Genomic DNA, 22823 nt, shown 5'->3' on the forward strand with positions numbered 1-22823 from the left:
AGGGAGAAAGCGGTAGGAGTGCGCGGTCCCCCCGCGGTGGGCGAGACCGGGCAGGGTGGGCCTGCGAGCGGGCCGGGGGCGTAGTGGGGCCGGGGGCGTCGCCGGCCGCCCTGCCCTATAAGGGACCGAGCCGCCTCCGCCGCCGGGCGGGTGCCGGGCGGACCGCGGCGGTGGCGACGGCGGCGGCGGCTGCGATTGGCTCAGGCGCCCCATCCGGGGACTGGGCTCGGCGCTGCTCGTTCGCCCTAAAGGTACCAATATGGCGGAGGTGAGCAGGGAAACCGGGCAAGAAGCAGCCGGGCTGGAGCGGGCGCCGGGCGGCCCCTCTCAGCCCCAGCGCCGACCCCAGGGCTTCAGGGCCTTTTCCGCTGCCTCGCAGGAGACGGCCCTGCGGCGCAGGGACTGCGGGGTCGTAGAGGGCCTCAGCGGGGCCGGCCGGGGGGCGGGAGCGGGCGCGGGAGCCGTCTCCCTCCGGGACTAGGCCGCGGCGGCTTGAGCCCTGGCCCGGCTGGACGACCGAGCGAGGCGGGAGGTGGCAGCCAGCGACAGCGAGCTCCGACCCCGCCGGCGGCGCCATGCCAGGCCCTCGGGCCGCTGACGCGGGCCGACGGCACCTCCGCGCCGCCTCCCGGGTCCGGGGTGGATGGAAACTGGCCGAGCCCCCCCTTCGCGGCCGGATTGCAAAGCGGGGAGCGGGTTGCGCCGCTGCCCCGCGGGAAGAGCGCGCTGCACCCCGGATCTGCCGGGCCCGGGGTGCGGCGCAAAGGGGCCGCACGCTCCACTTTGCTCCGGGCACCGAGGTGAGCGGGATGCGCGACCGCCCGGCTCCGCGGGAGACGAGCGGGAGTCCCGGCCCCGTAGCCCAGAAGGTGTGGGAACCCCTGGGGTGAAAGGCGCAGACCGAGACCCTTGGCGCTTTCTCTGGGAGCACAGGTCGACAGCCTCACTTTTTTGCAGGCTGGAAGTGGGAGGCCAGGCGACCGAGGCTGTCCCAGCCTTCTCCCCCGGGACAAGTGAGATGGGGGGAGGGGGTGGCACAGCAGGATCCCTTCGTCGGGGCGAGGGGCTCCCTGTCTGACCCTTGGAAGGGCTGCAAACCCTTGGAGGAAGCAGCAACCGTGGAGCTGAAGGGCTGCGTATTGGACTTGGGAGGAAAAACCGGGAGGCTCGCGCTTTGGTTTGGAGGCGAGTGTCCGGCTGCGAGCTGGCCTGCGCTCCGGGGTAGAAGACAGCCCCGAAGTTGGGGGCTTCCGAGGCCCACGGGTTGGGCTAGTTGCCCGAGGGGAGTGTCCCTTCCCGGAATGGGTGTTGCTTTGGAGAGGAGGGATTCGGGGCACCGAGAGCCTGTTGAGATTTGGGGAACTCCGGAGATGCCGGGCGTGGGGGACTGATGCTGCTTGGCGGCTGCGCCGGGTTTTGCCTTTGCTGCCTTAGAACTTTGTGAGCTTCACCGGCTCGTTTGGAGTTGCCTGCTCGACTTGGAGCTTCCTCCTGGGTCTGTGAGTTTCTGCACCAGGGACTTGGGAAGGAAGGCGAGGCGGCCAAGAGGGGGCCTGCGAAGGGCCAGGAGCGATTGGAGCGAAGCTGCGCCTTGCACTTTTGGCAGCTCCTGCGCTCAGCGCCTCCTCCTCTGCGCCCTGTTGCCGGCGCTGCCTCTTGGGCTGCGCGATCTAACTACACGTTTTCTTCTCTCTCTCCTAGGCTTCTTTTGGAAGTTCGAGCCCAGGTTTGTTCTCCTTTTCTTACCTCTTTGGGTGGGTCCTAGAGGGATTCCCGTGGGGGGTCAGGGGGGGGGGGTCAGATAAAAGTTGCTAAGTTATTTAACAAAAATTGATCCTGCGACTTTTCCATCAAGTTTTTAAAGAGTTTTGTGTGTAAATTGATCATTAATTGTTCAGATGAAGAGTTGTACTATTCTTTTTCTTATTTTCTTCTGTGTGAGAATAGCTTGTTAAACTGGTAACTGAAAATTGTTCTTAAAAGTAATATAGCTTTAATGCTCACATAATCTTGATTGTTCTTGAAAGTAATATATCTTTAATGCTCACATAATCTCGGTTATTTCTCTCCAAGTCTGTAACCACAAACCCACTGTGGGCTGCGACTTCTAGTGACCAACCCTCCACTGGGTTTCCGAAGCTTTAAATCTGAAGAGGAGACAACTGCCATTTCTTTCCTCCACACAGCTGTTCAATCTGCTGATCTTTCAGCTAGCAACCTAGCACTTAATTCTACTATCAGAGCTCTTTAAGTCTGAAACAATTAATCAATGTTTCAGTAACAGTATTATTTTAGTTTAGGTCTGGTGGTAAGGAGTTGTTGGATTGCCAACCCAAAGGCAGGCCATTAGAATCCGCCAACTGCTCCTGGAAAAAAGTGAGCAGGCTCCTCTTCTGTGGTTTGCAGCCTCTCAAAACTCACTGAATGGTCATATTTGAGTCAATTCTAGCTCAACAGCAGTGAGTTGGGAGTTTCAGAGTTTGACTTTGGTCAGAAATTTGGCTGTTGACAGTGACTTTCCAGCTCCCTTTTGTCTCTTTCATAACTGAGTGTAAATGGTGTTAAAATTGCAGATTGAGTGTAAAGTTGCTGTTAGAACAACTTCAAGTTTGACATACAAAAGTGGTAATACTGAATTTGTACTGAATTTGTTAGTCTGTGTACAGTGTTACTTAACTTTTTGGTGGTCAGGCATCCCTTTTCATAGTCTTAATGAAAGTAAGAGACACCCAAAGCACTATTCATATAATTACATGCAGTTTGCAGTTTGTTAAAGTTCGTCAATGGAAAGAATCTTTTACCACATTCCAGTTCTTAGCCCTTGTTTTAGTCCCCCTCTTGGCAGCTTCTTTTCCCTTCCAGAGTCTCCAGGAAAAGTACCTCTGAACTATTCCGACTCCCTTATTTTACAGTCAAGGAGACAGACTTTTAAACGACTCTACTGAGAGTCACCTATTTAATAGCAGGGCCTGGACCAGCTCCCAAGTCTTCTATTACAAAATGGCCCTTAGTTTGAACATTCCATTTTCCTGGGCTTTTTTTTATTTAGTTGACTTCTGAGACCTTGCTTGATTATAATTTAAGGTATTATGAAATCATCAACATCAAGTAGAAGAGTGGCAATGTTAAAGATAACTTGATATGCTTACAATATTAAAAAAAATTATGTAAGAAGTTTCTATAATTTTGAGACAAACATTTCTTTGTAATAACTAATGTCAGGGAAAGAACATTTATCTACATGATGCCAAACATCTGGATGATAATGGAATTTTTCCAGTTTGCATCACTGTCTGCTGTTATGTTTTGATCTAAATAAAAAGAAAAAAAGACACTGCATTTTGTGTCCAAACAGAGATTTATCACCTGTTTTTAATCAATTAGTCTATTTTTAAAGGAATTTTAAAACTAGATGGACTCTTGAGGTCATTTAAGCCAACCTTATATATTTTACAAATGAGATACTGGACTTGGGCCCAGAAAGTTGAGAGTACTTACCTCAGGACCCAGAGAAAGCTGGGACAAAGCCAGAAGTAGACCCTCAGGATCTCCCTTTTCTTAATCTTTTTGAATACCTTCCACTTGTATATTAAGGAGAGACCTGGGTTCCAAGTGATACAGAGTTAACAAAAGAAATAGAATACAGTGCTGCTCACAAGGGGTTGGGAAAGTTACCATCTTTTTCGTCCATGACATTTTAGCATACTATGGAGGTGTTCAGGAATTTCTCAAAGATGACCACCTTTGTAATAATGGATGGTGTGCTTTTGAGCTATTTAATGTAATCATCTTGCTTTGTAAGAAGTTAAATTAAGCCATATATACCACAGTACGTTTTTAAGTGAACAGATCATCTCCTTCCATAGCTGCTATAATGTAAACTCCTTCAAGTAAGTCCCGTTGAAATTGTATTCTTATTAGAGCTGTTGATGACAAGTGTCTAAACTGAAAATCAAAAACATTGAATGATTCTTGTGACTTCTCCATAGTGATAAACTTTTGCCTCACAGTATGTTTTGGTAATGTTCTCACATTACCCTTAAATTTTGTTTGGAATTGTAAAATAATAAATTGATTAAAGATAGGTCTGACCTGTTAAGTTAAATACGCTTCTTTCTTTTCATTTCTCTTTTACCTCAACCTCTGAGTCTGACCCTCCTTTTTTTTTTTTCTTACTGTGAGCCATTGCCCAAACTGAAGTAAAAAGAGAATGTCCTGATTTTCATAAATGACATTTATTCTCTTAGGGTTATTTGCTTTGTCCATTTCTCTTGGTTTTTGAGTATTCTATTCACTTAACTTTTATGTTTTATAAAACAGTTTGCAAAGAGAGTATCACACTGGGATAGGTCTTTCCAGATTTTCATGTGATGCTAAAACTTGTATTAGTAATATAAAGTCAGGATCCCTCTTAACATTGGTGTCTGATTATTGCAGGGGAGCTTGAAATACTGTTAAAGAAATGAAAAGTGACATAGTGCTTTTAAAACTAAATTGGAGTGTAGCTTCATCCTGAAAAGTTCTGTTTGTTCTGTGAACCAGATTTCTATGGTCTTTATTTGAAGGTTGGAATTTTGGAAAAATTTATATTCTCTTTTTATGAAATGCTTGCCTTAGTTTATAATGGATTTTTACAAAGTTTTCTATTCAGGGAGATTTAATCCTTCTGACATTTTGCTATTGCTTTTAGACAAATGTGTTAAACTAAGTGATAAGCAAGTTTGGCTGCTTTCCTAATAAAAGGGGGGGCAGTTGGAACTAACTGATAAGCAAGTTTGACTGTTTTTCTATTAGGATATTCAGTTAGGACTACTCCATTTAAATACCTTAATAGCTCAAATAGGTTGTTTTCTTATGCAGTAGATCTCTTGTAAAAACCTTTATAAATTTGCCTTAAAAAAACCCAAAACCCCAAAAACTCTTTGCCTTATTTTTTTACTGATTTAACTCTCTTTTTCAGAACCATGTGGATTTTACTTTATCAACTGTAAAATACATAGTAAATTCATTTAACAAAACATATGTAAAAATTAAACAGGATTGTCAGAAGAACACAGTTCATTTTCTTCGGTGAATAGCTTGGTGAATGTGTAAAGTGATTGAGATTATTTGGTTCCAGTTGGCTCTCTGTCTTCTGAGGATCATGATTTCGACCCCACTGCTGAGATGTTGGTCCATGAGTATGATGATGAACGGACTCTTGAAGAAGAAGAAATGATGGACGAGGGAAAAAATTTCAGTTCTGAAATTGAAGACTTAGAAAAGGTAAAGGAGTCCTCTGTAGTATTATAATATAGAATATGTAAATATTTAGAGACTTATATTAGTGAATTATTTTATAGTCTACCTGCAATAAAATCTTTTGGTTTTTACTTAATTTTTATAAAATAATCCTTGATTTCATTATCATTATTCTTTTTTCATTTTTTCATGAAGGGAATAATCTAATAAAATATTTCCATTTAACCTTTTAAAATGATTTTATATTTGTCAACCTAATTTTTAAATATATCCAAGGATGGTGAAGTTGGTACTTCAGACCATCTTGTAATATGTATCTTGTGTATCTAAAATATAGAGAATGCAGACACTAAACTCATTTTGGAGTACTAGTCCAGCCTTTTTTAAAAAAAATATAGTAGTTTATTTACAATATTCAAGTACATCATTTTCGAGAACAGAATCTTCCTATTTCTCTCACCTCCAACCCTCAAATTGTACAATTCCATGATTACTCCCCCTTCGCCCCTGCACATGCTCATCCCTCTTTTTACTTGTGTTTTATTGGTTACCCAGAGGGATTTGACTGTGTGGGTAGGACTTATCTTTTTAACCAATAACATACAGCTCTACGAGTACCATGCTTCAGTTTCATTCGACAAGAGAGGAGATATAAAGAAAATTCTTTCCTTTATATAAATAATCTGGTAGAATACTGTAAAAAAATTGAGAGAGTATAATGTAGTACTGTCACAGCATTTATTCCCAATCAACTTTAAAAAAAAAATGGGAGGAATGACTATAGTTTATAATTTTTAAACCCAAGTAAATTTACACAAACATGCATTTATACTAAAGGAGCAGAGCGAGGCTTGTTTAGGATGTCATCTTGGAAAAATATACTGTATCTCTATAAAATAGCTGAATATTTCTAATCAGTCCAGAAATAACATCTTTTAAGAGTAATAGTGACTAAGGGAGCTCTGGTGGCCTAGTGGCAAGAAGCTATACTGCAATCCCGGAGGCATGTGGTTCGAATCCACCAGATGCTTTGCTGGAGAAAAAGGGACAATCTTCTCCTGTACCAGTCATATCTGATTTGACGGTATACACACACAAAATAATAAAATAATTTTTTTTTAAGAGTAATAGTGACTGATACTAATCTTCTGAGTTTCAGATCTCTTTTTATACATAACGTATTTCCCTCTGCTTACTATCTTTGTGAGGCAGGTATAGATTATCACTGTGTTTCCTTCCTTCATGTTAATACACAGGGATATAGGAGGCAACATCTTCGGGGACTGAGTTCCCAGGATTACTTCAGTAGAATTTTTCTAAACATATTCACCGTTTATCTGCTTAGTCTAACATAGCTGCATTGCATTTTAAAATATATCTCATGTAAAGCCAGACATTTTGAAGAAGATGAAAGATTAGTATGAAATACTCAAGTGGTGGAAGAAGAAAAGTCTTGCCAGTTACTGATGTTGGGGGCAATGATAAAATGTTTGCATTTTGATGAGGAAGCCTATACTCTGCCTTAGCCTTGCTCGGACCACTCTTTCCCCCTGCTTATGAGTAGATCATTTAGAATAAATTGAAAATTATAGTGCAACCAATAATGTGACTAAATTGCAGACTGTGGAGGGTCCTGGGATTGCAAAATTGAGCCCTTAACAATATCCCTGAAGACTAGGCTCGTATATGTTAGTGGGAGATTTAAAAAAAAAAAAAAAGGAACAAAAATGGTTAAATATGCTACAAATTATGAATGAAATGAACTTTGCCTCCTCTGGAAGTTTAGGAAAGGCTTTTTAAAAGAGACAACAGTTTTTTTTCCTAAATATTTAACTCAGTAGACGGCTGCCAGCATGAAGCAGAAGTCTCCCATACTATACCTTCTTTAAAAAAAAACCTTATAACTAAAGAGAAAAGCTATCTCCTCCAAGAGTCTCCCTTGATGACATAGATGAAATAAAGCTTTCAGGACCTATTTGTTGACACAGCACAATTCAAAATGAAACAACCATAGGCGTTCATTAGTAAGTGGAAAATGGAATGTATGCATATGAATCTAGAAAAATTGAAGCTGTCAAAACTAAATGAAACACTTAGAGATTAATATGCGAGGTCTTATTGAATGAAATTGATAATATTGGCAATTTAAAATCAGTCACATGACCCACTGTGCTGGGAATGCCAAATGAAGAGGAATGACATTCCATTTATTGTCAAAAAGAATGTAAGCCTGAACTATCTTGACAGTAGCAAAATGGTATCTATAGTCCCACAAAGAAGACCATTTAATACAACTGTTCCTAAAATTTACACATTATTCATAAATGTCACAGATGAAGAAATTAAAGATTTTACCAACTTTTGAGTCTGAAATTGATCAAACGTACAATCAAGATCCATTGGTCATTACTAGTAGTTGAAATAACAAAAGTTGCAAACAGAAAAGTAGGATCAGTAGTGTAATGGTATTGGTGATAGGAATGACACTGGAAATTGCATGATAGAATTTGTAAGAGCATCAGCCTACTCAGTGGAAATAGCTCTTATCATCATCATAAACTATCTATACACATGTAGTACACAGATTGACTACTCAATTAAGTCAGTGGAAAAAGATGCACTAACAGCTCAATATCATCAGTCAGAATAAGACCAATGGTTGATTTGAACAGATGATCAGTTTTTCATATTAAAATTCAGGTTTCCAAGGCTATACATTTTTAGGAAAGCAGATATCTACCTCTTTCTCTGCTTGCATAGTCCCCGGTGAGTTCCATTCACCAACTTCTTAGTACTTTACCTCATGTAACAGCAGAGCTCCTTGGTGATAGCCCATGAAAGTAAAATTTTGTTGAGAATAATTTAAAAATGGTTGCAGTAGTATATCCATTGGGTACTGCCAGAAATTCCTGACAGATTGAGAAAAGAATGGATCAAAGAATATCATTGCTGATATCAAAATGAGTCTTAGCTAAAAGAAGGGAGCGATGGAAAGATGTTTGCCTATATTTTATTGACTGTACAAAGACATTCAACTCTGGATCACTGTAGTTCAGAACACTTACTGTGCTCATGGAATACCTGTACATAGATGTTGTTGTTGATTGCCTTCAAGTTGAATTCAGCTCATAGTGACTCTATGAACAAAAGGCCTGAAGCACCTTTTCAACTATAGACATTTATCAGAGGTCATAAAGTTTCCAGAGGCATTTGTTTAGGAAGTAGAGGCCACTTCTGCGTCCTAAATATGCAGACATAGAAGCCAGCAATCATCCAAACCGCCAAGGGGATTATTTCATGGTTAAAAATCAAGAAAGGTGTATGTCAGGGTTGTATCCTTTCACCATACTTGTTCAGTCTAAATGCTGAGTAGATAATATGATAAGCTGGACTGTATGAGGAAGAATGTGGCAACAAGATTGGAGGAAAACTGAACAACCTGTGTTACCAGATCAATCACACAGCCTTGCTTGCAGAAGGTGAAGGAAATATGAAGCATTTACTGATGAGGATTTAAGACTGCAGCCTTCAGTATGGGTTATGTGTCAACATTATAATAATAAATTCCTCACAGATAGACCAATAAGCAACATCTTAATAAATGAAACAAAGATTCAAGTTGTGAAGGATTTCATTTAACCTGGATTCACACTCATCAACACCCATAGAAGTAACAGGCAAGTAAAATGACATCACATTGGGCAGACCTGCTGCAGAAGACCTCGTGAAAGTGTTAAAAAGGCACAGTCACCCTCAAGTCTACCGTAGACCTGACCTAACCCATGTTGTTTTCAACTGTGAATGCAGGGAGCTCCGGTGGTTTAGTGATAAGGATTTGTGCTGCCAGTGCTAAGACACATGGTTTTGAATCCACCTGCTGCTGTTTGAATCACCAATGGGAGAAAACTGAGCAGTCTCCTCTCATGTAATTGACTGCATCTGAATACCCACTAGAGGATCAGCGATGAGTTTGTACATAACAGCCTCAACCTCATAATGAATACAAAAACTAGATGGATGGTGACTAAGGAAGAAGAAGAATGTTGGTGAAGAATATAGATTGTTCCGTGTACTTCCAAAAGATTGAACACATCTGTCTTGAAGAAAGAGTAGCTCTTAGGCAAAGGTGTTGGGACTTGGTCTTACATACTTCAGGCATCTTCTCAGGAGACGTCAGTCCTTGGAGAAAGGCTATCATGACAATCTTAAATAGATGAATTGACATAGAGGTGCTTCAGCAGTAGACTCGTCCATAGCAATGAATGAAGATCATAGGACTAAGCTCTTTGCCTGTTGTACACAAGGTTACTGTAAGATAGTTCTTACTTTGTGATATCTAACGATGACAGGGGAAATCTGCTGTTAGGGACCTGTCCAAAGTGCTAAAGAGCTGTGACATTAAGAGACTAAGGTACAGCTAATCCAAGCTGTGATAGTTTAATTTGCTTCCTCTGCTTTGAGCTGTGATGCTGGAGAAGAGTATTGAATATACCATGGACTGCTAGGAGAACAAACCGGTTCGACCTAGAGAGGGTGAAACCAGACTGCTCTTTGGAGGAAAGGATTCTGAAGCTTCATCTGACATACTTTGTACATGTTGGAAGGAGGGACCAGTCCTTGGAGAGGAACATCATGCTTTGGAGGGTGGAAGGACAGCACAGAAGAGGAAGACCCTCTATGAGGTGGATTGACACAGTGACTGGGATAATAAGGGTAGTTGTGTTAGAGACAATAAGGTTGGCTCTAGATAGAGCAGGAGTCAGAGCTGTTGTACATAAGGTCTCTTTGAGTTGCAAGCAACTAGAGGGCACATAACAACAACAACAACATTGTACATATGAAAGTTGGATAGTGAATAAGGATCACGGAAGAATTGATGCTTTCGAATTGTAATGTTGGAGAAGAGAACCAAATGTCCTAATGGACTGCCAAAAGAACAAACAAATCTGTCTTGGAGAAAAGTGTAGCTAGGGTGCTCCATACAGGCACGGATGATGAGACTTCATCTCACATACTTTGGACATGTTTTCAGGAGGGACCTCTCCTTGGAAAAGGACAGCATACTGTGAAAGGTGGAGGATCAGAGAAAGAGAGAAAGACCCTCAACAAGATGGATGTGACAATTGGTTCAAGTGTATTAGAGATGTTGAAGATGGCACGGGATAGGACAGGGTTCAGCTGTGCTGATCTTAAGGCTGCTGTTAATCCATACTCAAGGTGATGGCACACAGCACCACCTCCACCAAGGCAGATAAGCCTTATAGGTTGGTGTTAGGTTCTTATCAGATGCTATATAAAAGTTGATTTTGAGATGATACAATCTGTTTAGCACACTCATTCATTCACATTGCCTTCAAGTTGGAACCAACTCATAGCTGACCCTCCAGTGGGTTTTCAGAGGCTATAAATTATATGAGAAGAGATTGTTCATTTCTCCCTTGGAGCTGCTAGCAGATTTGAACTCTCATGATTGAAAGTGCAGTTCCCTACCACTAGCCCACGAGAGCTCCCAATTTGGGCACAAGGTTTATAGAAACAGTTCTTGTACTGTCTTTTTTTATAAAGAACTATTTGTTGGAGAAAAGATAGAGTATGTGAATAGAGTTATTAAACATAATAAAACTAGATATATAATCTATATAGATATAGATATATATCTAATATTGTGAGGATGGCATAGGATGGGACAAGGGTTAGATCTGTTGTTTATAGAATTGCTGTGAGTTATAGACTTCTTTTGGCCTAGTGGATAGAAAGGTGGGTGATTTTAATCTGCAGCCCTCAGGTCTGGTTTTAATTGATTTTGGATAAACAGTCTAGTAAGTGGTTTAACACTGGTCTGTCAGTTTGCTATACAGAGGTAACTGTGATGCTAAACACTGTAACACTGATGTGTTAAATACATAATGGTTACCCGTGGTAGATAATGTTTGCTGGAGCTCCCAGATTAAAACAGGCTTAGCAGCAGGAGTGGCATCCACTTCTGAAATAGCTTACCTCCGGAAACACTATGAATTTAGAGAAATGATGAAAGTTATACAAGTGTTCAGGTCTTTCATTCCTAGGGTCACTAGGAGTCATCTACAACTCGATGGCACTTGACAACAACTTAAATCTCATATGCATTTTAAAGACAGTGGTGTAGTGCTTTACATATTGAACTGCTAAACGTCACCTATTTGAACCTACCAGCTATTTCTCCAGAGAAAGATGAGCAGTCTCCTCTAGTAATGATTTACATTCTCAGAAACCCAGTGGAAGGTCGCTATGAGTTAGAATCTACTTAAGGACAATGGGATTATGTGTTTTAATTTCTTTTTTGTAAATGTTTCCCCAAGAGACTTTTAAGAGTTCTAATCTTAGTGCTAAACCTTTTGAAAAATATTTCTTTATATTCCCTCATTTTTAAATATCTATTAAACCTGGAAGCAGCGGCATCCACTTCCTAAACAACATGCCTCCAGAAACCCTATGAACTTTGATAGATGTCTGTAGTTGAAGAGAGGCTTAAGGCCTTTTGTTCATAGGGTCACTGTGAATCATGCTCAACTCAAAGGAAATCAACAACAACAAACAATACTATTAAACCTCTCTAGGTTAGAAAAATTTAGAAATTTAGAAAAAAATTTCTAGTTTAGAAAAATTTAGAAAAATGCTAAAAAGTATAAATAAAAGGAAGTTTTAAAAAATTTCCTTTTTCGTACTTAGGTTTTGGTATAGGGCCTTCCTTTTTAAAATTTTTGGTACTAGTGAGAAAGAAAGATCATACATGTTATTTTACCACTTCATTTTTGCATTTCAGACAGTTGTTAAATAACTAAAATGTATTGGCACCTCATATAGGCGATTTCATTTGATTCATTCAGTAGCTCCTTCAAGTCAGTCAGGTAGCTATTCACATGATTTTCTTGGCCTAGTAGCCATATTGGTGGTGGTTGTTGTTGTTGTTAGGTGCTGTCGAGTCGAGTTCAACTCATAGTGACCTTATGAACAAAAAGATTTGAACCCTGATCTGTCCTGTGCCTTCCTCACACACTAGAGCCCTTTGCAGCAGTCACCATGTTAATCCACCAGGTTGAGGATCTTCCTCTCCTTCACAACCTTCCAGCCTTACCAGCATCATGTCTTTCTCCAAAGGTTAGCCCCTCCTAGCAACATGCCCAAAGTATATGAAGCAAAACCTCATCAATCTTGCCTCTAAGGAGCACTCTGGCCAACCCCTCTCAATGACATATCTGTCTGTTCTTCTGGCTGTCCATGTCCATGGGGTGCTTATTGCTCTTGCCCAGCACCACAGCTCAAGGGCTTCAGTTCTTCTTCCGTCATCCCTACTCATTGTCCAAGTGATAACACTATTTAGAAGTCACATGTAATGTTGCAGGGCCTACTGTTCTGAAATTTCAGCCTCAGATAGTATAAAAGAGTAAGTACTCAGCTACTACTTGAAGAATTGATTGTTCAAACCCACCCAAAGGTACTGTGGAAGACAAGGCTGGTATCTGCTTCTGAAAGAACTCCAAAAGAAAGAACACTTCTTTCTTTCTGTGGAGCAGTAGTATTCTGTACACACGGGGTTGAATGAGTCAGAATCGAATTAATGACAACTATCAACAATCAAATGCATCCTGATTTTAAGGCTGTGTACCATAAAATCAAAGAAATGCTGTTTTTTTCGTGTAAGATGCATTTCTAAAGTTGAAAGAACTGAAAAACAACTTCGAGAAAAATTTCAGGAAGTACATATGAACAAGAACCAGTGATAGTGAAGGAAGACCTTCAAGCTACACTAAGGACACTGGCAAAAAATAAGGCATCAGAAGTCATCTGGAATATCTGTTAATATGTGCAGCCCTGGACATTCTTACCGGTCTATGCCAGGAAACCTGGGAATACAGCTGGCTGACTGGAAGAGATACATATTTGTTTCCATTCCCAAGAAAGATGATCCAACAGAATGTGGAAATTATCAAACATTAGTACCACATGCAATCAAAATATTGCTGACGATCATTAAAATAAGCTAGTACTGTACATTGAGAGAGAACTTCCAGAAGTTCAAGCTGAGTTTAGAAGAAACCATGACACTGGGGGCATGAAACCATGACACTGGGGGTGTGAATCATGGCGGAAAGCAGAGAATACCAAAACAATGTCTCTTATGTTTTATTGACTATGCAAAGACATTTGACCATATGGATCACAACACATCATGGTGAACATTAAGAAGACTAGGAAGCCCAGAACACTTAATTATGCTCATAATAAACCTAGATGTAGATCAAGTAGCAGTTGTCTGAATGGAGCAAGGGAATAGTGTATGGTTTAAAATCAGGAAAAGTGTGTGTCAGAGTTGTATCCTTTCTCCATACTTATTCAGTCTGTAAGTTGAGCAAATTGTTTGAGAAGCTGGACTCTGAAGAAAACTCTGGCATCGGGATAGGAAAAAGACTCATCAACAGCCTGTGTTTTGCAGATGACACCGTCTTGCTTGCTGAGATTGAAGAGGAAGAAGATACAAAAATGCAGCCTTCTATATGGATTGCATCTCAACATTAATAAGACAAAAGTCTTCACCACTGAATCAATAAGCAAAATCATGATAGAGAAAAGATTGAAATTGTCAACTATTTCATCTTACTTGGATCCACAGTCCATTGGTAAAGTGATCAGGAGATGTATTGCATTAGGCATATCTGCTGACAGGGACCTCTCCAAAGTACCAAGGAGCAGTAATGTTAGTTTGAAGACTCAGGTGTGCCTGATTCAGGCCATAGTCTTTTTAGTCATTTGCTGTGCCTCTCAGAGCTGGACAGTGAATAAGGATGACAGAAGAAGAATTGATTACCTTGAGCTGTGGCATTGGAGAATTTCACTGAATATCCCATGGACTGCCAGAACAGCAAACAGATGTGTCTTGGAGAAAGTGCAGCCAGAATGCTTCTTAGAGGCAAGGATGCTGAAGCTTCATTTCCCATACTTTGGGCCAGTTGCTAGGAAAGGCTGTTGTTTGGAAAAGGGCATCACACCAGGAACGTTACAAGGTCAGAGAAGGAGGGAACCCCATGAGACCCTCAGCAAGATGGATTGACATAATGATTGCAGCAGTGGACTGCATGTCTCAGAGATGATGAGACGGCCCAGGATAGGACAGGACTCAGATCTGTTGTACAAAGACTCAATAGCACATAGCAAAAACAACAAGGGTATGTGCCATGTTCTTGTTTTTTGTTAGGTGCCATGATAAAGAGGTTGGGTTTTTTTTGGTGTTTTTTTTTTTTTTTATGTGGCATAGAATTAAAGAAAAGGCATTTTTCTGTGTAATATAAGGAAATGGATGGGAAAAAAATTACTTGCCCAAGGTAATGGCTACTAATCATTAGTAGGTCTTACCTTGACACCTTGTGCACTTCCTAATAACCCCTTTAGCTAGTAAAACAATCCATTTAATAAGTGGGACTAGACTTGGATTTTTCACTTAAAACTTAAAATGTCTTAATTCAATTTTGAAAAATGTTACAGAGCAGCATCACACAGTGTACTTAAAAAGAAGCAGATAAAGTTTCTTAAGGGTAGGGATGATCTGGAGCAGAAAGCATCCACTGTTACAGAGTGTGCCTTCTTTTTGGACAGTGCCTCAGTGCAGCTTGAGCTTCTAGCTTCGTAATCATTGGGTATTAATCATATGCTACTTCCTGAAATGGTTCATTGTTGACCAGTTCATTTGGGTACAGTGACTCCATGGATTCCATTTTCTTTTGATGCTTCCTGCACCATTCAAGATTTTGTCCATAGAATCTTTCAGTGTTGCATCTCAAATGAGGACCACAAATCTCAAGACCCATCTTGTATCTTTGTACTTAGTCAACTTTTTTAAAAATTCTCACATGGACTCAGACTCATGTCCAGACTTTAAAACGGAATTAAGGCTCTGCTTTTAGACTATCCTATTTATACATAAGTTAGGTGCCTTTGATTTAAGGCTCTTATACCAAAATGATTTTTAACTCTTGAGAGGATTTTTTAATACTAGAATGTAATAGAAATCCCATTTAGGAATTGCTTTAAAGGCTGAGTTCATCTTTGCCACTTTTGCTTAAGAAGCTTTAGTACAACAGATTTCTGATTTAGCACCCTCACTAGGATTTACAAGCTCCAGTGGCCTAGAGGCAAGAAAATGAGCTGCAATCCCGAAGGCATGCAGTTCGAGGCCACCAGCTGCTCTGCAGGAGAAGATGAGCAGTCTCCACCTGGGCAATTAACTGCCTCTGAAAACCTGTCAGAGGGTCTGCTATGGGTCAGTTCCAACTCAATGGTAAAACAACAACAAAACAAATTAGAATGGTCACCCTTTGATCTTGTTAATGAGATTACTAAAACCGCCTTCCCACTAAACAGATATCATTGCACTTGTATCGATATGGAGAAAAGTAGAGGTTTTAAAAAAGATTACCCAGAACTTCTGCCTTCTCTCATCTCCTTGTTTGTTTTTTTTCTCCCTACATAGGAATGTAACTTTTGTACTAATTTTTCCTTTCTTTGCCTAGAAGTATCTGCCACATTCTGCTCTAATTCCTCCTGCACTCAGTGTATCTTTTCTCTTACTTTTAGGCAGTCTTTTTTTATCACTCTTCCCTGTGTTTGGAAGACATTCTCTCTTGATCTCTGTGTTGCTCTCAGCTATTCCTATACAACCACACTTTAAAAGATATATAAGTACCTTCATTGCCATTCATTTGTCAGCTCTGCCTTCTGTACTTGCTGGAAGTTGTTAAGTGCTGTCATTTGACTACAATTTGTAGTGACACTATGAACAACAGATCTGAACCTTGCCTTGTCTTCACTGTTTCTAACATGCTTAAGCTCATTATTAGAGACACTGCATCAGTCCATCTCTTGATGACCTCTCTTTCTCTGACCCCCACCTTTCCCAGCATGGGGTCTTTTACCAAAGACTGGCCCCTCCTGATAAAATGCTGAAATGAGTAGTAAGTAAATGTGCTGCCAACCTAGAAGCACACAGTTTGAATCCACTAGCTGCTTCTTGGAAGAACGATGGACAGTCTCCTCCAGTGAGATTTACTACCTCTGAAAACCCATGGCGGAATCGCTTCTTGGCCTTTTGGCTAAGATCAAGTGAAAACCCATGGCGGGTTGGTTCCTATATGATGCTACATACCAGTGCCTCACCAACTAGGCCACCAAATCTCAACTCACATATTAGTTAATGGGGTTTCTGAAGGTTCTAGCTTTTGTCATTTTATCTGTGCTCTTTTGGGTAACCTTATTCAAGTTCATTGCTTCAGTTTTAACTTTAAATTCATTATCTGCCATCCTCTCTGCCCATTTATTTAGAATGCTGTCTCTTTCCTCCTTTATATAAAGTAAATCAACAGATTCTTTTTATTAAATTTATTAATTCTTTTTATTAAAATTTATCTCCAATAAGTCACTTCCTGAAAAGTTCTCCTGCTTCTACTTCATATAGAAAAATATTTCCAAAATGCAAATCTAGTTTAAACATTTTTCAGATGTACTACCCTGTGGTGCAGTACATCTGAAAGTTCTAGTAAAGCATAGGTTACTTCTCTTTTCTCTCTACCCTCTCCATGGGTGAGCTCAATTCCTGTAGCTTTAAATATCATGTAGATGCTAATGAATGCCAGATTTATATCTTTAGCTCAGCCAGCTCCTCTGAGCTCCAGGCCCCTGGCCAAGCTGACTTTTCAACTTGGATGTTTCTTAGTCTTCTCAAACTTGTGTCTTCTGCAGAACTTTTTGTTTTTGTTTTTCTTTTAAAAAACATTTTATTCTTTTAGTCATTTCTATATCGGTACAGCTGAACAGTAAACATTTTGTTCACATAAAATTCATGACCTCTTCTTTCCACTTGGATACTCGCTGATCCAGTTTGATTCCACCCCAGAATATATCGTATGTTCTCTTCATGTCTGTACCATGGATTTCAGCATGGGCCTTCTAAGCGTTCTCCCTGTGTCTGATCTCTCCACCTTCCAGCTTCTTAATTTTTCAGCGGTGCAGCTCATCACCATTGAGTCAGCAGGCGCAGAGCTGAGCTCAGAGGCTGGGGAGGCTGTTGCCCATCTTTCTCCCTAGTTTCCTCTGGATTCAAACTGCCATAGAGGTGCTGCCTTTAGGTTAGGAGGCCACCAGTGCTTCCTTAAGTCAGTCACTTCCTTTTCTGGGGACCATGGTAGTAGTTTGGGGTTAAGCATCAGACTACTAACCAGAAAGTTAGTTGTTCACTGCTGCCAGTTGCTCCTAAAGCAGAGGAGGCAGTCTGCCCATGTTTAGATTTCTAGCCTTAGAAGCCCTATGAAGCAGCTGTACCCTTCAGAATTAGAATTAACTTGACAGCAACGTGCTGGATTTGCTTTTGCTTCCTTTGCTTAAGTCGCAGTTGTGTCCCTTTAAAGCCCTTCAAGTCCAAGTTCTCTCCTTGGTTTGAGGCCTTCATGATGTGTCCCATTGTTTTGTTCATTCTCTCTTGGGCTGCTCTGCACTCTGCTCCCATGCACCACCACTTACTTACCTTAGTGAGAAACCATCTTGGGCCGACATGTTTTGTTTCCTTTCTTGCAGTAGTCTTCACAGGACTGGCTGGATCTCAAGCTTCATGCCTCACGTGCAGGCAACTTTCTTTCCTTGTGAGCTTACTTAAAGTAGGCCCCTATATTATGCTAGGCCTAAGGACCCTAGTTATTGCCCTGCACTCATAATAACTGCCACTGCCACATTTTTTTATTGTTAATCATCTCCATTGGACTGTAAGCTGTAGGAAGACAAGGCCTGTGTTTGTTAGCAACACCTAGCACAGTTCGTTGATAACTCTGCTGTTGTTCGCCTCTTCGTCTTTCAGGGCTTACCTTCATCTTTGCCCTTTGTTTGGTACCCCTCCCCCATCCGACCATTCCTTCCGGGGTGCCATAGCATCAGTTCCACATCAATTGCAGTCATCACATGGTGTACCTTTTCTTCTAAGATGGAAACTCTTTGAAAGAGATTTTTCTCTAAATCCCATAGAAGAATTGAGAGCCTGAGTTGTCCATAGCCAAAAATCAGCAGCAGCATTGCTAGGACACAGTAAAGCTGGATTGGTAGGAAGATGGGCCATCATGTTTAAAGTCAGAGTTATGTCCTCAATCCAGAAAGGAAATCTAAAAAAGTTTTGGAAAAATACTGACAGGAGATTGGCAAAAGCTGTGATACAGTCTCCTCTTATAATCTGTAAGAGCCAGGAGAAGAAGACCACATAGACTTCTCACTGAGCAGACGTAAGGCTTTAGAGAAGCAGCCTGGTCTGACCAACTTCAGTGAGTTCTTAGGAAGAATAGTTCATGAGGCTGCTCTATGGTCTGGGCTGTGCTGACTCTGTTCCTAAAGTAGTTTTTGTTGATTTCAGTTTCCAACTGAAAGGATTTCAAGATTGTTGTGGTCATTAAGTGTTGGGTGACTTGCAAATTTACAACTTTGCCTTACTCTGTATTCACTTAACATGACTCTGATTGAGTCAGGCAGTGAGAGCTAACAACCACATTCTTAGGAATCCCTCAGCCTGTCTCTCCTGTGGACCATCTCAGGCAACCAGTTGGCTCTTGTAGTCATTACTGGTGCCTCTTTTTGCTTGGTAATCAGTGTGGGCAGGTTTTACACATTCTGCTTTAGTATTTTCAAGCTGATTGCTTCTATTTTGTCTTAAATGGAAAAGGAAATTAAGAAGTAAGTTTTAAAAATAAATTTCTTAATAGATGAGTACAAACATCTTAAAAATGTAACAAATTAAATTCTTGGATGGTTTTTGAGTTATTTATTTCTGTAAGAGTTATAGAGAATTCTACACTCTAGTATTTGAATGAAAATGTTTTAAAGAGGAGATATATAGCACTTTAAATTACAGATGGTAATTTAGCTTTTTTTTTATAACCAAGGTAAATTGATGACTACAAACCAAGAGTGATTGGCTGTCACTCTGTGACATGACATGAGTTTATAACACACTCACTTCCACCAACTTGACTCAACTCATAGGGACCCTCCATATAGTTTCTGATGCTAAATCTTAATGGGAGGAGACTGCTCATTTTTATCTCTCATAGCAGCTGGTGGATTTGAACCTCTGGATTAGCAGCACAGTGTCCTACAGACTATGCTCCCTGAGTTTCCTATTTATAACACAGGTAGGTAGTACCAGTTGCAGAGTATGCAGTCTTACCAAGGCAGAACAGCAACCAGAGAATTAAAGGAGCCTGGGACTTGAATGCAAAACTAAGGCTCAGTTTTCCCACTTGTACTATAGTGTATAAGAGTAATTTATGATGATCATTGGGGAAGAAACCAACATAAAATAGTATGAATGTAAACGGAATAATTGTGTTTTGATTATCAGTAGACAAATATTGCTTGTGTTAGCAATATTCAGCAAAGTTTTCAGTTAGGATATTCTAATTTCTTTGAAGAAAAAAATAACCCAAGTGGTAAACTCTAAAGTACAAATGAAATAAGCTGAAAATGATATGAAGTGTTGGACTGGTTAATTGTAGATGTTTCCATGCTTAGCAAATCTTGTTTTAAAAAAAATGTATACACAGCAGATTAAATTTCTGCAAATTCAAACTAAAAAAAAAAGTACACAAAAGCAAATATTTGGGGGAACTTTTGAAAAGTGAAATGATAATAGGAAATAAAAAGCACAGGTAGTTGCTGTTAGGGTTTTACTAATGTGTTAGTTACAGCTCTAGGTCTTTGGTCCTGTTTTTCTGGTAATACTACAAAAAGAAACTATCACTTGGTTTTGATAGGTACTTATAATTTCGATAATGTGTTTTACAAACATTAAGAGCATCATAGTATTGTGTCATCTTCATTGGGTTTTAGTATAATGTTGTTGTTGCTGATTGCCTTCGAGTTGAGCACAACTCGAAGAGACCCTATGAACAAAAGGACTGAAGCCTTTCTATAACTATTGACATTTATCAAAGTTGCTATAATAATTTTTATTTATTGTATCCTGATTTGAACAGGAGGGAAACATGCCTCTAGAAGATTTACTGGCCTTCTATGGCTATGAACCTTCAATTCCAGCAGTTGCAAATTCTAGTGCAAATAGCTCCCCAAGTGAACTTGCAGATGAGCTGCCAGATATGACATTAGACAAAGTAAGTACAGGCATTTAAAAGAAAAATTCAGAATCTGTTCTCTCTGACAATTTTTCACTTAACTCTCTTTAATAAAAAACATTTTTTTTAAAATGTAAATGTACTGACCCATTGCCTTTAGCATTCTGTGATTGATTTAAACATTGACTTTTAATTATTCTACTTGAAAGAGAGTAGTAGTAGCATAATAAGACTATGTATACTTGAGTATTCTCTGGTAATTTTTTTCATATCTCTTGGGCAGACATACTGCATCTAAACAAATTTTGCCTTATCTTTTTTTAACTCATCAATCCCTTATAAGCCTTCAAACCAGGCTGTTTTCGGAGTGGAATAGTTGGCACTAAGTTCTATTTCTTAATGACCCAAGAGTGACAGTGGCAATGGTAGCCATAGTCACAATGATTTGGCTCTATATGGGCTGGTTTCGGGGAGGCCCAGAACCTGTTGAAGAAAATTTACGCAGCTGTCTGTGGTCTCCCTAACTGACCAGTAGGGCAAAAGAAGCTCTTCCTGCTTGGAAAACTTGCCCCGTCTTTCAGATGAAGCAGGGAGAAGAATCCACTCTTTGGTTGTGTGATTCCCACATTTGGTGACAAAAATCTTCTAGTTAAATGTGATATTAATGTACCAGAGACCCTATTGGCCACAGCGGATGCTCATGTAGTAGAGTCACCATAACTGAGCACAGGGCTGACATAACACTCTCAGAAAGATGAATTTGAGCTTGTTTCTTTTCACATTATATCACTAGTCCAAGCTTTCATTATTGGACCCCTAAATAGTTGGAAACTTTTTATGTTTTCAGTTTTGTTTTACTTATCCTGACAGGAAGTGAGTATAATTACTAACAACTTAGAAGTCAGATTTGTTTTTCCCTTTTGTTGTAAATTCATTATATATTAGTTTGTAATTTTGAATAAGTGCTGCGCTCCCCCAGATTAGGCAAATTGTTCCTGTTAGAAGCATTAGTGTGTAATAGTATGGTTACTAATGTTATTTCATATTTTTGTACATGAAGTAAATTACAGGAGCATAACAAATTTCTACTGTAAAATGACACTTCTTAATTGATTAAATATAGTGATTTCTAATTCTACTATTGCCTTCCTGTTCTTCCAGGAGGAAATAGCAAAAGACCTGTTATCAGGTGATGATGAGGAGACTCAGTCTTCCGCAGATGATCTGACACCATCTGTGACCTCCCATGAGACTTCTGATTTCTTCCCTAGACCTTTAAGATGTAAGAAACCCAATCATTACTGGTTAATAGGAGCAGTGATAGTGTGAAGGCATTCTATTCAGTTCAGTTTGTGTTAAAATATGCCAGTGTTTTACCTAAGTGAAATAATACTATGAACAAGATAAAGCCTTTTTTTTAGTGCAGTGTAGGTGAACTAATAATGCTGTTTAAAGATTAACACATTCACTTAATTTTATATTGCTCTTTAGTTTCTTTTCCAATATTCGTTAGTTACTATAGTAACTAGTCTTAGATCAACTAGAAAATGTTTGGGTTTCTTTTACAAAGCTCTCGCCTTCCTGATTTTGAAAACTATCAGTGTTTTTAAAAAGTTTTGTTTTGTTTATGATCTGTTTGCCTTTGTTTATTGTGGGGTTTTGGTTTTGTTTTTTACTTTTAATTCCTTGTGTTACATTCGAAGGGGTTTTAGTAATAGTAATAAAGAGCTTGGCTGCATAGTGAGGTATAATAAAGGCTCTGGACAGGGATGCTCCCTTCACTTCCTGGTTGGTGACATGTGAGTGGGTAGCACAGCCTTTTTTTGGGACATGGAGGCTCTGAGTTGGGAAGTCTCCCAAACCTTGCCTTATGCATTTCTTCACTTATATCCCTCTTTCATGTAATAAAGCTATAATCACAAGTACACCCTCCTCCCTTATGAAGGTATCTTAGAACTGAAGTAGTTCTTGATGTGCAGTATAGGATTAGATCTCCTATTTTTCTTTTTCTTTCTGATTCCTTTTTAACTGATTTGAGTAAGAGTTTACAAAGCAAATTGATTTTTTTCATTTATTTTTAGAGTTATTTTTATGGTGGTGGTGGTGGTGGTGGTTGTTAGGTGCTGTCGAGTCATAGACAACTCATAGCGACCCTATGAGCGAAAGGCCTGAGCACTGTTCATACATAGAGTTTCCGGAGGCAAGCCATTTCAGAAGTGGATGCCACTCCTGCTTCCAGGCTTGTTTTAGTCGGGAAGCTCCAGCAAACTCTGTTTTTATGGTAGAAGAGCTATTTGGTCGACACATTCAAATACATTTGCATGTATTTGATAGTTTGATGGACACAAGGTGGAACTCTTAGTGTGCATCATTCTGGGATTAGAATAATCAGAACCCTGATACTTATTTTTAAGACAACCCACTGTTAATAGCACACCATCCTTAAAG

The 22823-nt window shown here is 40.1% G+C and overlaps 1 protein-coding gene across 3 annotated transcripts in view; it reads left to right on the top strand.

The window, feature by feature from the left end:
* Window positions 1-240: 240 nt before the first annotated feature.
* Window positions 241-22823, top strand: part of MIER3 (mesoderm induction early response 1, family member 3) — a 39025-nt gene continuing 16442 nt past the window's right edge. Inside the window, exons 1-5 of one of the 3 annotated variants that reach the window (XM_006891531.1) lie at window positions 241-268; window positions 1702-1726; window positions 5120-5265; window positions 20280-20414; window positions 21537-21657. In XM_006891531.1, the coding sequence (XP_006891593.1) occupies window positions 260-268; window positions 1702-1726; window positions 5120-5265; window positions 20280-20414; window positions 21537-21657 (436 nt within the window). In that variant the 5' untranslated portion in view covers window positions 241-259. Of the gene's footprint in view, window positions 269-1701; window positions 1727-5104; window positions 5266-20279; window positions 20415-21536; window positions 21658-22823 lie in introns of all 3 variants that reach the window. The other 2 variants (XM_006891530.1, XM_006891532.1) reach the window with 2 other exon arrangements.

The sequence above is a fragment of the Elephantulus edwardii genome, unplaced genomic scaffold (assembly GCF_000299155.1).
Source record: "Elephantulus edwardii isolate Elephantulus edwardi_28Jun2011 unplaced genomic scaffold, EleEdw1.0 scaffold00099, whole genome shotgun sequence".
Taxonomy (NCBI): Eukaryota; Metazoa; Chordata; class Mammalia; order Macroscelidea; family Macroscelididae; genus Elephantulus; species Elephantulus edwardii.